The sequence below is a fragment of the Rhineura floridana genome, chromosome 7 (genome assembly GCF_030035675.1).
Source record: "Rhineura floridana isolate rRhiFlo1 chromosome 7, rRhiFlo1.hap2, whole genome shotgun sequence".
In the NCBI taxonomy this organism is placed as follows: Eukaryota; Metazoa; Chordata; class Lepidosauria; order Squamata; family Rhineuridae; genus Rhineura; species Rhineura floridana.
In genome coordinates this window covers 73,243,893-73,261,527 of record NC_084486.1, presented here as the reverse complement: position 1 = coordinate 73,261,527, position 17,635 = coordinate 73,243,893, and the positions used below count along the sequence as shown (strand labels likewise).

At 41.0% G+C, this 17,635-nt stretch overlaps 1 protein-coding gene across 1 annotated transcript in view; it reads right to left on the bottom strand.

The window, feature by feature from the left end:
- The window catches only part of ABLIM1 (actin binding LIM protein 1), a 261,923-nt gene that overhangs the window by 32,570 nt on the left and 211,718 nt on the right, over positions 1-17,635 (bottom strand). The window contains exons 16-19 of the mRNA XM_061635919.1: positions 10,096-10,242; positions 6,140-6,231; positions 5,942-6,038; positions 3,182-3,249 (exon numbers count right to left, since the gene is read on the bottom strand). Coding sequence (XP_061491903.1) covers positions 3,182-3,249; positions 5,942-6,038; positions 6,140-6,231; positions 10,096-10,242 — 404 coding nt within the window. The remainder of the gene's footprint in view (positions 1-3,181; positions 3,250-5,941; positions 6,039-6,139; positions 6,232-10,095; positions 10,243-17,635) is intronic.

Sequence of the window (17,635 nt, the reverse complement as noted above, 5' to 3'; positions counted from 1 at the left end):
AAGGGCATACTCTGATCTGCCAGGGAAATATAGCAATTTAAGTATTTATATATTTATTAAATTTATATCCCTCCCTTCCTCCTAGAAGGAGCCCAGGGCAGCAAACAAAAACACTAAAAACACTCTAAAACTCAGTTTATTGGTCCTGATCCAATCCACCACTGAGTCCAGGCACTGATCCAGGGTTTGCACAGTCTCTCTTGATTCAGATGTTACAGAGAAAGAGCTGTGTATCATCAGCATACTGCTGACACCTCGTCTCAAATCTCCTGATGACTGTTCCCAAGGGCTTTCTATAGATGTTAAAACAGCACTGGGGACAAGACGGTACCCTGTGGCACTTCACAGCACAACTATCAGGGGCTGAAAGACAATCACCCAATGCTATTCTCTGAAAACAACCCTGGGGGTAGGATCAGAACCACTGAAAAACAGTGCCTCCGATACCCATCTCACCAAGTCGGCTCAGAAGGATACCATTATCAATGGTATTAAAAGCAGCAGAGAGATCGTGAGAATAATAGGGTCACACTACCCCTGTCCTTCTCCCGATAAAGGTCATCCATCAGGACGGCCAAGGCCAATTCAGTTCCATAACCAGGCCTGAACCCAGATTGGAAGGGGTCAAGATAATCCGTTTCATTCAAGAGTACTTGCAATTGCTACACCACAACCCTCTCAATCACCTTCCCTAAAAAGGGGGTATTTGGGACCAGGCAGTAGTTGTCACAAACCAATGGGTCAAGGGTGGGCTTTTCAGGAGCAGTCGAATCACCGCTTTTTTCAGGGCAGCTGAGACCACTCCCTTCTGCAAAGACACTATGACCACACCCTGGATCCACTCAGTCAAACCTCCTCGGCAAGCTTTAAAAAGCCAAGAGGAGCAGGGGTGGAGAGGACACGCTGCTGGCTGTATTGTTGCAAGCACCTTGTCCATGTCATCAGGCTGCATCAACTGAAACCGATCCCAAGAAGTTGCAGCAGATGTTGCTCAATGGGGACTACTGTAGATGTGGATGCGGCATCAAGATTGCTATGGAGGCAAGCAACTTTACCCTCAAAGTGCCTTGCAAACAATTCACAGTGGGTCTCTGAAGGATCTAGAACTCCATTCCTTGGAGCTGAAGTCAACAGACCACTAACAATAAGAGAAAGATCCACTGGATGACTACTTGAGGATGTGATGGCGGGGTGGCAGAGAAGTGGGCCTCCCTCACTGCTACACAGGAGGCATGGTTATGTTGTTTAACTCGTGCCCAATCAGCCTCAGAGCATGGCTTTCGCCACTTGTGCTCTAGCCATCATTCAGCCTGATTCACTGCCCCAAATTCATTGGTGTAACAAGGTGCAAAACGGGGTCTGCAATTCTGGAGAAGGTACTCAGGGGCAACCGTGGCAAGAGCCCAATGTGTCTTGTTGTTCCACAGCGTGACAAGGGCTTCAACAGGGTCATCTGCTCTATTAATGGAAACTCCCCCAGGGCATTCAGGAATCCAGTGGCTTCCATTAATCCTGGGGAAAAGACCATCTTAATCTGTCCACTACCCCTGCAGGGGAGGATTGGAGCCATAAGTCTAAACTTCACCAGGAAGTGGTCTGACCACAACAATGGGGTGACAAGCACCCCCCATCTCTAGACCACCCCTTCCTCCATCTGGAGCAAAACCTAGTCAAGTGTGTGCCCTGTCCCATGTGTCGAACCGGTGACAACTTGAGACAGCCCCATGATTGTCATGGAGGCCAGGAAGTCCCGAGCCTGAACACTGGAGGCAGCCTCAGCATGGACATCAAAATCACCCAGGACTATGGTTCTGGACTCCTCCAGTACTGAGATGGCTTCTGTCAGCTTGGTCAGAGAAGCTACTTGGGCAGCAGGTTAGATGGTACACCAGCAGTAACCCTAGTTTACTGTCTCCTTAGCCCAACACCAGGTGCATGTCCTCACAGCCTGTTCCAAGACAGAGTGGTTTCCTGGTGACATAGATGGAAGTTCTGTAGACCAGAGCAATCCCTCCCCCATCCTTTCACAGAGGTTCCAGGTGGGCAAAACTGGGTCAGATTAACTCCTCCCAGCTCACCCACCCAGGTCTTGGTAATGCACACCAAATCGGCACCCTCATCAAATCATGGATGAGTGTGGTCCTATGGTGTACCGATCTAGTGCTGAACAACAGTACACACAGGCCAGTGGGCACAGCAGATAAGCAGCCAGGAACCCATTCATGGGAGGAGTGGGAACAAGGAACATGGCATAAATATCCTTGCTCTTGTCTTCCATGGTAGCTCATTGCCTCCCGCATGGCTATATACCCATGATCACTGCAATTGGGGTGGCATCACCCATGTCCCTCCTTTCCAAGACTCCTCCTAATCACGATACAGACACAAGAGCCCAACAAAACCTACCAGAACCAGTTATCCCAGTACTCTGATAGAATTGGGAACAACCAGAGCCACCCAATAACTTTCACACAGGGCACATCTACTCCCCCACCCCCACTCTTCAGACCCAGGGAGGGCCAGCCTTCTGTCAGTTGCAGACTCTCACTCTGAAGGCACCTGGCAACTTTCTCCTAACAGACAGTTCACTGCACAGACCCTCTGCAGGAATCACACATGAGCCTCATATCCTCCCCATTACCAATCTCCTCTAGATTGGTTTAAGAATAAAATAAAATGAGAAAACAAAAATAGAAGGGGGTAGTGCCCTCACCACTCCCCAAGGGACAACCCCCCTTATGTTTATGTAGAAGTTTATTTAGGTTTGAGTTAAACATCTATGGCCACACTGGGCTCCTTTGGAAGAAAGTATGGGATATAAATGTAAACAACACCTTGTGTTACTTCATTCTGTTAAACCTTTGTTTTGTTATGGTCTGATAACTTAATACAAATAAACAAATCTGAATCTGAGCAGTCAGTGGTGGAAAGGATGCAAGAATGAAACTCTCCTGTCTAACACAGGTTTTCATAAGTGACTGAAGTTTGTGGAAGCTTTAAGGCAGGTGCAGAGAACCTTTGGCTCTCTAGATGCTCCTGGACTACAACTCTCAACTTCCCCGGCCTTTGATTATGCTTGCTGGGGTATGTGGGAGCTGTAGTTCAACAACTTTCTGGAGGACCAAAGGTTCTGCAAACGTGCACACAGCACTTTCTAATAGGAAAAGAGTTGTCTGTTTACCCTGTGAAGTCCATTTCTTCCATAACCAGGAAGGGAAGAAGTCTTGGAGGCAGCAGTAGCATGTGGAGCTAAATGGAAAGGGAGAAAAATCCTACAAAATTAACACCTTTTGTTAGGACAGAAACAACAACAACACACACACACACACACAAAGTCAAAGGAGACTCTATACTGCCTTTAAAGTTTTTTATGTTGCTGTACACCACCCTGATGTTTTGTGAGGAGGCAGTATATAAATAAATAAAGTTAAATATTCCATGAGATCATCTCCAAAAGGAATATTGAAACCACAAGTCTGAAGCCATCTGAATTTCCTTGGCATTATCTTTTTATATTAAATCCAGTTTTACTAAAAGCCCTCTTCAAATGTTATGAAGAAGGAAATATAAACCTGTGAAGGGGAGTGATGGAATCAGAATTCTAAAACATGCAGGCAGCTCCATGGGATATGAAAGCTCCCCTATTCCATAAGTTGGAAGGTGACTGGAATGATAACAGAGGGGTGGTGGAGCTAGCACACTCACCCCCACTGTCCCCTCATGTATTTATATTTCCCTCTTTGTGATAGCTGAAGAGGGCTCTAGAAAAGCCCCAGCCCTCTAATTTGTCTTCAAAATCTCTTCTCCATCAGATGCAGCTGAGCAAAACACTTACACACTTGGGATAAAACTAAAAAAGAACTTGTCCTTCAGTTCCATCCTGTCTGACATTGATCCAGGTGGAGATAGTTACCCTTTACACTTTCCAAAAGCTATGTCCATGGCCACCCTGCATAACCATGAAATCCTGAGAAAGCCCAGGACTGTAGCAAATTGATCATCTGCTTCCCCACCCTCCACCCCCCCAACCCCTGGAACACAACACAAAAATGGCTAGTTATGAACATGCTTTTGCTTTGTTCAGCCTGGGGAAGTTCTGCCTGATCCCTGCCAGAATGGGACCCATGACATTGGCACATACAGAAATGCTACAATCTTGTCTGCAAGTCACTAAATCTGACTTTACCTAAAGTCTAATCTATATCCAGTATAAGGGATAGTTAGAAAACACTGTTTCATTTCTTACTCAATTTGCTCTTGAATCTTTATTATCTTAAAATTAGAAACCTGGAGTTGAGTAACAAACCTTTAACTTGGACAATCTTGCCCACATTTATCATTCCACCTAATACCACTTAATTGCTAGGAGAGCTGACACGTATCTGTCTCTCTTATCCTTAAGGTTTGAACTTCCACATGTTCAGACGAAGGTACTAAAACATGCATGGTGGTGGCATTACTCTGGTGTAAATTATGCAAGGGGCCTCTTTCAGTGGTCTGGCTGCACAAGGGAGGTGGAAGCTAGAGTGCCTGTTTGGTACACCAATACACTGTGTGCTGCCTAAAATTTGGACCTGGATCAGTATTTGATTTCTCTCTGAGCTTTTAGACATTTAAAAATCTTTACATATTACATTGGAGTGAACACATATTAGCTATGTCACATGCACATGGCAAGGAGCGGTGGCCAATTCCAACTCCTCGGTACACAAGCCTGCCTGATGCATGTTGCTTAAAATACACTTCTTTTTTAGTACACAGTTACAAGGCAAAAGGTTGTACTTTTGCCACTAGTACTTGTATCTTATAGCTTTGGAAAGGGCACCAAGGACATACAGTCCAATTACATGGAATTGCACACATCTTCCTAAAAACAAACAGTTAAACAGTCATTATAAAATGCTGCCTTTTCTCTGGTATGTATCACAGTTTGCCCATAAGACCTGTCTGGTGAGCCAGCGATTCATTTGCTATGATCCAACACTTTGGAATGTGCTGCCCTGCTCCCTGAGGCTATGCTGATTTCCTCTCCCAATGTGGGAAAGGCTAAAAGGCTATGAGAAGCATAAATATCAACAAGGTGTATGTCACTTTTTAATAATGATTTCATGACCTAGCCTGTTGGCCTCTCAGTACCAATATTGCTGTTACCTCAGCAATAATCCACATCTCATTTTGCAAGTGAGCAATAATCTCATAAAGATGCTTGTTGTAAAATGTGCAACTCAATATTCTAAATGAAATGCTATTGCTTTTTAAATCCTAATGCAAATTAAGTTTTTTTAAAAGAAAATAATCTGAATTAGTCATCACTCATCAAATTTGAGGCTCTATACCAGCCTTATTTTTACTTATGCTTAACACTGTCAACATCATCATTTTTTTCCTAATTTAAAAATTAGCTGAACATTAACTGGAGCAAGTGACATATCCCAAATATATTTCTATTTATTTACAGTCCAAAGCAAAACATGCTTTTCCAGAAATCGGCTTCAAGAGCTAGTTTTCATAACATTTATGAGTGGATATAAAGGGAACAAAAACTTGTGAAACTTCTGATCCCATGGATCAGCAGTCTTTCAAACAGCATCATCCTGTTTCCACTGTAATCTGGGAATATGTTTACTCCTCAGCCATTTCCTCATTTGATTTGTTTAAGATGTGCCAAAAATCTTGAATCTGGAAGCCTCCCTTCTTGCTCAAGGGATTCTGAGAATGTATTGTGAAACAGCCAACAATACAGTGGAAGACAGTGGAAAAAGTGGTGACAAAAATGTTTCACTTGTGTGCAGCAATGATCGACATCTTTCACAGCACTTGCTGTGTGCTACCAAACACTGAAACCAGCAACAGACTAGATGAAAACTGGCCTTATTTTAAGCAACCTAATTCATCACTTCCTATGACCAATCATGTATGCTTTCCAGCTTTTTTTGCTTACATGAATTAACTGGAGAGTCATAACGACTGCTGGAAAGTGCTGACCTTTCTTTTTCCATCTCTTCTTTTAATATCAATTGCCCCAGACCCGAGTTGAGCTGCAAAAACAGGAATTAAAAATGACATGTAAGCTAGTAAACAGAAATCATAACCTGTTCATTTGGTACATATGGGTGATTTACATCAAGATGATAGCCACCTTCATAAGTTGTTCCTCTTGCAGCTGCCGGCGCCTCTGAAGCTCCTCAAGATCTTCATCTCTGCCAGTGGATCTGCGTCGCATGTCAGAACCTACTTCCATAAAACCACAGCACAAAGAGAGCTTCTTGCACAATTGTACATAAGGACTGACAACTATTACTCATGTTTTCTTAGGCTTGCTGAACAAAGAAATTAAATTCTTCACTAAACGCATAGCCAACCATTCTATCAATTTTACTTCAAAAATAATTATGGTATAATTACCTCTAGTTTCACTCCTTCACCTTCTGCATAGAACCCATTTTTGTTACACCCTATTGTGTGGCATACACTGTAAATACTGTGGTGTTGCGAATTTTATTACATGTTGAGGAAAATTGGGTGCTGAAGGCGAAACTCCTCAAAATAGCTATAGATATAGCCAGTGCCTGTTTAATTGTTAACAAAGAGATGAACATCCTTTTTTCATCTCCATGTTCATAATTGAGGGGCCACATTGTATGGTAGAGTAAATTTGGCTCAGGGCTTCTGCTTTCTACAATTTTTCATGAATTAGCCAACTTTTCTCAAGCAGCAAGTGAATCTCACACACTATGGGCTGGCTCCTGAGGCACCAGGGGAAGGAATACTGGCAATGGTGCTGTCCTGAAAACTTTGGTACAAGAGCTAGAGGAAGACTTTGAACAACATAGACTTGCACAAGCATGCATCTTTTGATCTGTGAAAGGCCTTGTGCAAGAGAATGCACGCTGCTGTGTGCTAACAGAAGGCACATCACTGGATTTCAGTGTTATTTTCTCACATAATCATCTTGTTTGAAGTATGAAATAGTCCTTCTGCTTACACAAGGGGTCTTCCACTTGCAGAAGGGCATCTCTGGATTCAGTTCCATGCAGGTAAATTAACAGTTTGTCAGTTGTGACAAGGAACAGTATCACCAAGAAGTGTGGGTCCTTTTAGTAAAATTTTAGGATTAAAAGTTGGAGCAACTGCATATCCAAGTCAACTACCAATGGGAGGTTGGGATTTGTTTCATGTCTTTGGGGCTAGAGATTATTATTAATATTATTACATGTATAACTCACCTTTCCTCCAAGGTGCTCAAGACAGCACACATAGTTCTCCCCTTCTCCATTTTATCCTCACAACAACCCTGTGGTAGGTTAGGCTGGTTATAGCTAAAGCTTTAGATTTAGCACTCTGTCCAGTTCACTAAGCGGAGGCATTGAATATACTATTGAAAGAAAAGTGTGGACATTTCAACAAAAAAAGCCTTGAATCAATGGTTAAAGACTACCAACATTTTGAAAAGATGTAAGTGAGAATTAATGTTGGCAGTTAGATATTTGGTCTTGTATATGGAAATCCTGGACATGTCATTATCTCAAGCTGCAATCATATCCACACTCACATGGAAGTAAGTCTCACTGAACTCAATGGGACTTGCTTCTAAACAGATATGGAGAAGAGTGTGCTGTCACTTTTTGTTATCTAAAACAGAAATAATGATGACCTAGCTTACAAGGTTGTTGTGAGGAAAAATACAAGAAAAAACAAAACAAAGAAATGTCTAAAGCAGTCTGAAAATTAGAAGCCTTATATATGTTAGATAAATAGTAGTACTGATTTTATTATATTATTAATTTGACCTAAATAATACTTCAGATTCTGCATCCAGTAAAACCTACATTCTGTGCTCTGAATAAATTATTAATTCAACATGTATGAATTCATTTTTTTGCAAAAATGGAAAACATTTGAATATGGAAGAATTTGGAATTTTTTAAGGGGAATGTTGAAACAGTTCATAGGAACGGTAAGATATGCAAGAAAAATGGATATGGGGGCAAGGATGTATTGTGACAGAGAGCACAGAGCCTCAAGCTTAACTAGCTGTTACATGTATTTAAATCTCAAAAGATTATTTTAACAAGGAAAACTCAGAATTTTCAGTAGACAAGTGGTAGGTATGAGTGTGCACATAACCCTTCCCCATCTGCCATTTTTCTGCTGCAAGTCCCTGCTTCCCAAGCTGCTTTTCCCCACACATGGTTCTAGATGCACATTCTTCCCTCTCTCAAGAGTGAGTCTGGAGCCCTGTTTGCATTCTAGTAGGCAAATGGTATGCAGAAGTAAGATTAAGCACCCTCTTCTCTCTCGCCACTGCTGCTTGTCTGCTGAACACAGCCAACTCCTGAAGCCACTTTTCCCTATTTCAAGCAGACTTTGGGGGTTAAATGCACACACACCCTCTGAAGTATCTGTTCTTCCTGGGTCCACCTGAGTTTTGAAGCCCTAGCAAACATTACAAACATTTTCCAAGTATATGTGAAGACTGATAATTTGCTTTTTCATAAAATCTAAGATAATGTTTACGGTTTCTGACAAAACTACCACATTCCATGACAGAAGAATGAATTATTTTCTTTGCAGATCAACAAATCCCTGCCATACATCAAATTTACCTATATCTTCTGGATTTCGTGAAGTCAGTATCAGATGATTTTAGCTATGTCAGTTTCATATGGTAAATATACTAACTTCATGCACCCTATTATGGTCAGAGCTGGCATTTACTATGACCCTTGTCCTCATCTGTGTCATAGTGTACATACAAGTTTTCACCCACATAACTTAGATTGCAGTTATACAACCATTTTGAACGGCAAATAATCACCATGAGATGTCTTTCCTCACATGAAGCCAACATAGTAAAAAAAAATCTTAATGTTGACATGATTACACAATGCTGACAAAATACAACATTAATCTGATGCTGTAAAGTCACCTCATGTTGACTTCCCCATGCCCAAATAGTAACGTAAGAATTAGGTTTTAGTATGCAACAACAGGTATTCCATAGTTATTGAATCTAGTGCCCCTACAGATAATCATGTGGACAAAGGAGATGACATGACACACATACTGGGCTTTTAAAAAAATATTAAAAAATGAAAAACAGCATGGAAAATAAAATCAATATTTTAAGGCACAAATATGATGTAAAGGAGCCTCTTTTAATGTCATTTATTTTGAAAGCTATTTCTGCTATCACTATTTATCAGGAACCCTAAATACGTTTTGCTGCCTGAGACAATTGATATGATGGTATTCTCCCGGCCAATTGCATGTACAGAAGTCAATGGGATCGGCAATTGAATTTACTCCAACACTAGCAACAAGATAAGACAGCATCGCCCACTGTATCTGAGGGCAGCAAGCTAGCTCAGGTGGTGCAGAACAGGCCATGTAGCACACACAGCTCTGTCCTCCAACACCTTACCACTACTCATTCACTGTTCCACCTGGCACCTGCTCAAACAAGCATTCTTAATCTAAATTCCATTGACACAGTCCTCAAAATATACACGGCTAAGATTGAAGGGATCACATCCAAATTCTTCTCACTTTCTTTCTCAGGAAGTGTCCCACAAAAACATCAAATTCATGTTTAAACTCACTGAATTCGTAAAGTGCACTGTGGGGTTGAGGGCCAAAAGCTTTTAAAAGGGGAAATGAGGGAAACAGCATGCGCACTCTGGTGAACTTTCCCTTTAAAAAGCTCCTGCGGTAAACCATAACAACATGTCTTTATGAACTCTGGAAAGTTTAAAGTGAAGCTTAGAGGTTCTGTGTCATACATGCTTGAGAGGGGGCTCCAAGTGAGAAGGAAACACAGGAAAGTCTGGAAGAATTCACCCCTCTGAAATGCAGATTTTGGGGATTTGGAATCCCAGTTTTGAGGTTATACATTCTGTACTATAGGGTTATTCAGGGAAACCTCCCTCCCCACTTTTCATCTCTATATATGGTGTAGCACCCATACTACTCTTAAGGATCAGGTGCAAATGATTCAGACACTTTATAGCATTAATCTCAGTCTAATTTATATGTTAGTAGAAAACTGGGTTTCTTGAGGGTTTTTTTTTTTAAACACTGTCACTTTTTCCATACCTACAGCCGCAAGTGAGGGAGGACCTGGCCAGTATTCTGTCTCAATCTTTGGAATCTCGTTGGGTGCTGGAGCGTGGGCTGCTGGGAACTTGGAGGACTTGATGATATCATCAGAAGACTTGTTCTGGGCTGCCAGAGCAGCTGCATCTAGATGGCAATCAGGGGAACTTAAGCTATCAGATTAAGATGATCTATCAATGCTATGGTTCTTTTCTACTTCATGTTCTCTTACAATTGAAATAGTTAACACTATATGCACTGTTATTTCATCTCCTCATCCAGCAGCTGAGGGCTCCTCCAGATGTCCTTTTTATTGTGCATTTTTAATTATTTGTACTCATGATGGTATTGGAGCAGTTATATATTATCATGCTTTCAATACTGTTTGTGCTTGCAAAGGTTTTGGGGCAGTCATACTGCTTTGCTTCCAATTGGTGCATGTCTTGTAGTTTCCTGCTGAACTCCTGCAACTTTTTATACCACAAATGTTGCAGGGTTATTGTTGTTTTGTCCTGCTTTTGTTGTGCTATAGCGTATAGTGTGTATAGAATGATGTGTGGATGGTCCAGTATAAATCCACCACTATTGCACTATTATTGTGTCAATGACATGTTGCAGAATACACCTACAAAAAGCACAAGTCTGGAGAGGCCCTGATAAAATCCTCCACTTGAAATCTTATGGCCAAATTTTAAGTTCCAACTTCTGCAATAAAATCCTGAGTTTCACGAGAACAGCACCCTTAGGTTGCATATAAACATAGTATTAAATCAGAAGTCACAGAGGATTTCTTTAAAGGAAATTTACATTATAAATTTAATTAATGATAATGATAACAATAATGATAACGATAATAGTAACAACAATGATAATAATAATGATGATAATAATAATAATAACAACAACAATAATAATATGACAGACACCAAGTAATTCAAAAGCTGATTCTGCTGTCTTGCCTATGCTGCACACTTTAGGGAGGCTGTCTAACTTGCAAAGCATTTTTGCCTAAGCACCACATGTATATTTATGCATTTAAAACAGGGATGGGGAACCTGTGACCCTCCAGATGTTGTTGGACTCCAGCTCCCATTACCCACAGCTAGCATGGCTAACTGTCAGAGATTTTGGGAGGTGGAGTCCAACAACAAGATAGGGCCACAAGTTCCCTATCTCTAATTCAAATGATCACTAGTTGCCTCATTTAAAAACAAAACAACATAAAGGCACAGTAAAAAATAAAATTGCAAAACTGCTCCAAGGACCAGGGAAGGTGGGTTTGTGACATCACAACTGTCAGCAATGAGTACTGTGCACAGCCAACTTCTGCAGAAAATTTGCAGAACCAGTTTTCCCCGAGCTTCATCCAGGAGAGAAAATTGTTTTGTATGAAGAGAACACAACAACTATATTTCCAGAGTGGTTCTACCACTCCAATAATGCTAAGTCTCACTGAAACAACAGAAGCATTATACACAGCCTTCTTTTTTTGTAAGCAACTGCTGTTAATAAGACTTCAGTGTGCCATTTGGTTTCCATGTAAGGCAAGAAGACAGGAACATTTCAGTAGTGTTCTACTAGTTCTAATCTTATGACATTTTTACAAAATTCCTCCAACGGGAATGGAATTTGCGGTATATTAAGAACTGCTGTATACTGTCATATCCTGATCATTTTCATTAAATAAATACTTTTTCAGCAGTACAGATAAGTAGTTGGGTAACTGCTACAGGATAATTAACTTCATTTTATTCTGCTTAAAGGTTTCATTGAGCGTCCTTGATATTTAATTCAGAAACTGCCCATAAATTTAAAACCTTACTTTATAAATTCATTAAAACATTATTGTCACCACTTGAAATTCATTCTAAAGTAAGGTATTGTAATAGTGTAATATCTATGATGACAATTTACTTAGGGTGAAGTTATGTAGAGGGGAACATCACCATGAGATGCACCCCAACTATTCTTAAGATCAATATAACTTTGAAAACACGGAGGCAGATTTGATGCAGGAAAATAAGGGAAAAAAATAAGCTAAGGGCAGAGTTTTACATTGACAAAATAATAGTGTAGTTTCACCCTTCATAGGTTTCAATTTTCTCCACTTTTTTGTGTTTCTTTACTATTTTAGGTATGCATTTCTGAAAGCCCCCGAGGGCTCTTTTCAGGTCACTAATTTAGCTAAGGCCCCATCTGCACTATACAATTAAAGCAGTATCATGCCACTTTAAACAGTACCGACTTCCCCCAAAGAATCCTCAGAACTGTAGTTAAGCGCTTTGAGAGTTGTTAGGAGAACCTTACTCCCCTCAAAATTCCCAGAGTTCCCTGGGAAGACGGATTGATTGTTAAACTAATCTGTAGCTCTGTGAGGGTAATAGGCATCTCTTAACACCTCTAAACATCCGTAACAAACTACTGTTGCCAGGATTTTTAAGAAGTGGTATTATATTGTTTTAAATATATTGTGCAGATGGGGGTCTGACACAGAGAGACCTGTTTTAGGACATGTAAGAAAGTTATGAGGGACCATGTTTACATCAGAAGAAGGGGCATATACAGACGTTGATTGTCCACTTGCACATATATTAAGACCATGGATGATTTATTGCTCAGTTAAAGTGAATTTGGCCTTTTTACATTATCACTTAGAGCAGGGGTGGGAAGCCTCCAGGCAATGGGCCTAAATAGGCCCAGCATGGTTCCCAGTTTGGCCTGTAAGGCCATTTTCCCCAAACCACACCTATGAGCTTTAGAGTGTAACTCCATGGTATTTTAACATTTTGTGCAACACTTCTTCAAATACCTTTTAAAATGATAGTACTGTGACAGTCTATTCACACATGATAAGAGGAGGGAATAGTCTTTCCCGAATGTCATCAGATAGTTAAAACTCTAACTAGATCTATTCTCCAGAGCAAGAGAAAGTAAAGTGAAATGACAATCAATCAAAGAAATTAACTTTTAAAAGTCTGCAACTGATGGAGTTCTGCTGCAAGAAGGAGAGAATGCATGAGGGTTAACTTTGTGGCATTCACAGCTATGCTGGAATTGTATAACAGGCATACATAGTCTCTAAAAATTAAAACCTTTTAACAAATTAAATTAAAAAAGTTTACATGATAGCATGGGTATTGTGGATCGGGTACTGTAATGTTTTTGACATTGAACTTTATTCCTCTTCATTTCTTCCACACATGCCCTGAAATATGGAGAAGGGGAAGCAGGACTGCACTGCTGGCTCTTCCTTCAAAATTACACATGCTGTTGGCCCCAGATGTACACCTGTGAAGGGGCACCTAGTCAGCTGCATGTGCATAGGTGCTACACATGCTCAGGATCTCCAATTGTGTGGGGAACTTGATCATGTGGAGCACCTATGCACATACAGCTGAATGCAGGTGGGCATCCCTTTGCAGATGTGTTGAATGTGTATACATTCCCGTTCCTGGAGCTACCTGATCTGACTAGGGTGATGCATGCCTTGGTTACATCCCGCTTAGACTACTGTAACGCGCTCTATGTGGGGCTGCCTTTGAAGACTGTTCGGAAACTTAAATTGGTACAAAGAGCTGCAGCCAGAGTGCTAACCGGGGCTGGTTACAGGGACCATACAACTCCCCTGTTACAACAGCTCCACTGGCTGCCAATTTGTTTCCGGTCACAATTCAAAGTGCTGAATTTGACCTACAAAGCCCTATACGGCTCAGGTCCAGACTATTTGACAGATCGTATCTCCCTACATGAACCTGTCCGGGATTTGAGATCTTCAGGTGAGGCCCTTCTTGTGTTCCCCACACCTTCGCAAGCACATGTGACACGGACACGAGATTGGCCTTTTCGGTGGCCGCCCCTAGGCTGTGGAACTCCCTTCCGAGTGAGGTGCGATCAGCTCCCTCCTTCCCGTCTTTCCGGCGACAAGTAAAGACTGTTTTATTTCAACGGGCATTTGGGATAGAGAACGACCAGGATTAAGTGTCATAGGTTTGGTGATTACATTATATGATTTTATTATTTTAAATTGTCCGCTGTTTTTAACCTATATTTTATGGTTTTAATTTGTCTCATAGTTTAATTTTTTTTTAATAATATACTCTGTATGTTTTAATGGTGTTGTTTTTAGTTGTAAGCCGCTCTGAGTCCTATTGGAAAAAGGGCGGGGTAGAAATAAAGTTTATTATTATTATTATTATTATTACATCAAAGGGCAGGTCAGCAGCACAGTCCCACTCCTCCTTTCACACATTCAGGACATGTGCACAGAAGATGGGGAAAGGGCTACTTGTGAAGTATTATTCAACAGAGACAAGTGACGAGTCGACAGCTACACACAAATCTCTAAAGCAGGGGTGGGAAACCTGTAGCCTCCCTGATATTGCTGGATTCCAATTCCCATTATCCCTGAAACTTGGCCATGGTGACTGGGGCTGATGGGAGTTTGAGTTCAACAACACCTGGAGGGCCTCAGGTTCCTCATCCCTGAGCTAAAATAATAAATGTGCTGTCTGGGAGAGGAAGAACCAGATTTTCCCATCTGCTGACTGCGCGATGATAACATGTAGTATTTTTAAGGGAAGGACAAATGAGGAACAAAAGTGCATTTATTGATTATGTGCAGAAGCCTCTACTCTATTTTGACATGTAATAATTATTGTTCATAAGGAATGTAATGAACTGGAAACATCTTTCGCATGAGTTTCAGTGGAATAAAATGGAAGCTGCACAAGTGCTTCATTCATCCTGTGCTGTTGGGCAGATCTCTTTCATTTCAAAAGGGGGCATATGTACAGAAAAATTCCCGACAAGCTGTAAAGCTTTAATGCAGGAGTAGGGGACCTTTTTCACACTGAGGGCCATGTTCCCTTCTAGGTAACCTTGCAGAGGTGGGTGGGGCCATAGGTAAAAGTGGCCAGAGCAATGAATGTACATTTTACCTTTTTACAGTAGGCCAGTTTCTATACACACTCAAGACACAATCTTTATCTTCCATCCAGGCAAGCAAGAGGCATTACCAGAGATCAAGGACATGTTTCAACCAGATATACTCACTCAAGAAAGGTGTGGGCTCGGCAGAAGGGGTGAAGCTGAGGAGGATATATAAACTGGGGAGAGTTCTGAGGGCCAGACAGGGAGGCCTAGAAGGCCACATTTGACCCCCAGGCCTGAGGCTCACCACCCCTTGGCTCATTGTTCAGCTACCTTGGCTCATTGTTCAGGGGATTACAAAAGCAAGACTTCAAACAGTACTTACGTATTAGAATTGATGAGGTCAGTGGCAAAAATATTCACATGTTAATGGGAGGTGAGTAGAAACAATAAAATCATAAAGAAATAAAAATGATGTTTAGAAAAATATTAAATGGCATGATTACTACTACTACACTGCTACTAATACCACCCCATGATAATCATTAGCCCTCAAGCAATCTAACCCTGTTGTATATCATACTCTGGAATTTCTCTCAGTCACCCCTTGATCTTCCTGCTATTTTGTTTCCGTGAGTCTTCAATGGTGACTTACCAAAAAGCTGTAATTTCTGCTTCTAGATACCATGAAATATATATTTTCACTGCCAGATCTCCAAAGACTTATGAAAGTCCCTCAGAAAATACAGTAATGTGACCTTTGCTGTTAAAAAGAAATTCTCTCCCCTAATTGTGAATGCTCCATGGTCAGTTTCTAAAATGAGAATTGTTAAGGCACAACCCTGCTAAGACGACGCACAATTTGACCTATTTGTTTCTACTCCAAGTGTTCAGGGACTGGCTATGGTTACTCAGTGGGAAGAAAAAGCCAACTGGCTCATGTTCAAAGACACTTTCAATAGTTATCTCAGACATTCTAATGCTTTGTCCCAGCACACAGAAGCAGATTCTTATCATTTCTACCTCAGTTTAAGTTCAGTTGAGCAGAGCAAGACACAATGCCAGCATAAATAAAAAGGATGAGGGTCGTGAGAGGGATGAGCTTGCTTGTGGGATTATGTCTTTCAGTATTCATGGGACCATGCCTTGGTCATGTGACTTTCCTCATTATTTCCCATATTATTAAAATGGGTATTCCACTGGACAGAAAAATGGAGGAAAGAAGAGGCTGACAGTGGATTCCTACATACACATGTATGCTGGAAAAATCACATTTTAGACAAAGATACTTGTAATGTCTGGGGTGAGTGCTGTGTGAGAAGGAGTAGACACACTCTAGGTTTGCTGAGAACACTTTACTTGCTTGGTTCATATTATTCTACAGCTCCAACATAGCTTCATGGTTTTAAACTCTGCACGCTTTTTAAAACTGTATATTTGTTTTAATGTTCAATGTTTTTAATTTTTGTAAACTGCCCAGAGAGCTTTGGCTATCGGGCAGTATATAAATGTAATAAATAAATAAATAAAAATAACATCACTAGTGCCAACTAGTGACAGTAACTGCAGTTACTTTACAACTAACAAATACAGCATATTATAATATTATTCCAAACTAAACTAAACAGGGACTGATTTATTTATTTTATTTATTTATTACTGCATATGAAGTGTCCTCATGCCGCCTCTGTATCTGGGGAGCAGAAGCCACAGTTTGCAGTCATGACCTCGGAGTTGGCCTGGGCTGGGAGTTAGTCTGTGGAACTTAAAGTGGGGAAGAAATTGAGATATGAAGACACATATCTGAAGGCACACTTCCTCCAATCCCACATCCCCTCCCCCCCTACAGAATCCTTTCGGCTAGTCTTTGCAAACTGGTTCCCCTCAAGATATTTAAATTACAACTACCATCAGTTCTAGCCAACACCCCAGCCAAAACATCTAGAGGGCCCCAGGTTGGCGTAGCCTACTTTCAACTGTGGAAGATGAAGAGTTTAAGAGCTGAGGCAGAGAACTAGCCTTGAAGAATACATGCCTCTCAGGCTTATGTCATCCAACCCAATCATATCTTTTTTATGGTTCCATACTTGTTTTTGATATTAGAGAGTGGTTTCAACAATGCACAAAGGAACTATACATGTGCATGCAAGGAAGCTGTCTATAAAGGTGGGCCTTTCTTTATTCTCTCCGTAGATGCTCAAAGTGCTCATGGGTATTCTGCTTTTTAAGAATACCTCTTTGTCTTGGTTCTGCTGTAATGAAAATTGCTATGAACACCCCACCCCCATGGGTTCCTTATGTATGTGCAGAGTGTTCTTTTGGACTAACCTCACTAACAGGGATAAAAAAACCTGTCAGAGATTCTGTAATGGCAATGGCAGTTTCCAAGAGACACACTGCTTTCAATAATTCAACAAATATTTGTGAAAGTTCTTATAAGCAAATTTGCACTTGGAATGTTGGCCTTTACATGACTGCAGCTTCCATGACTGAACGAAAGCCAATCAGAAGTATGTTGTACTGTTCCTGCTCACAAGTAGGATGCTACATAACAAACTAGCCATGATGGATTATAAAATTACATTCAAAACAATGAGTCACAGTGTACATTTACATCTTTTCAGCACACTCTGTTTACATGAGAAAAATGAAACATAAAAGGTAATAATGT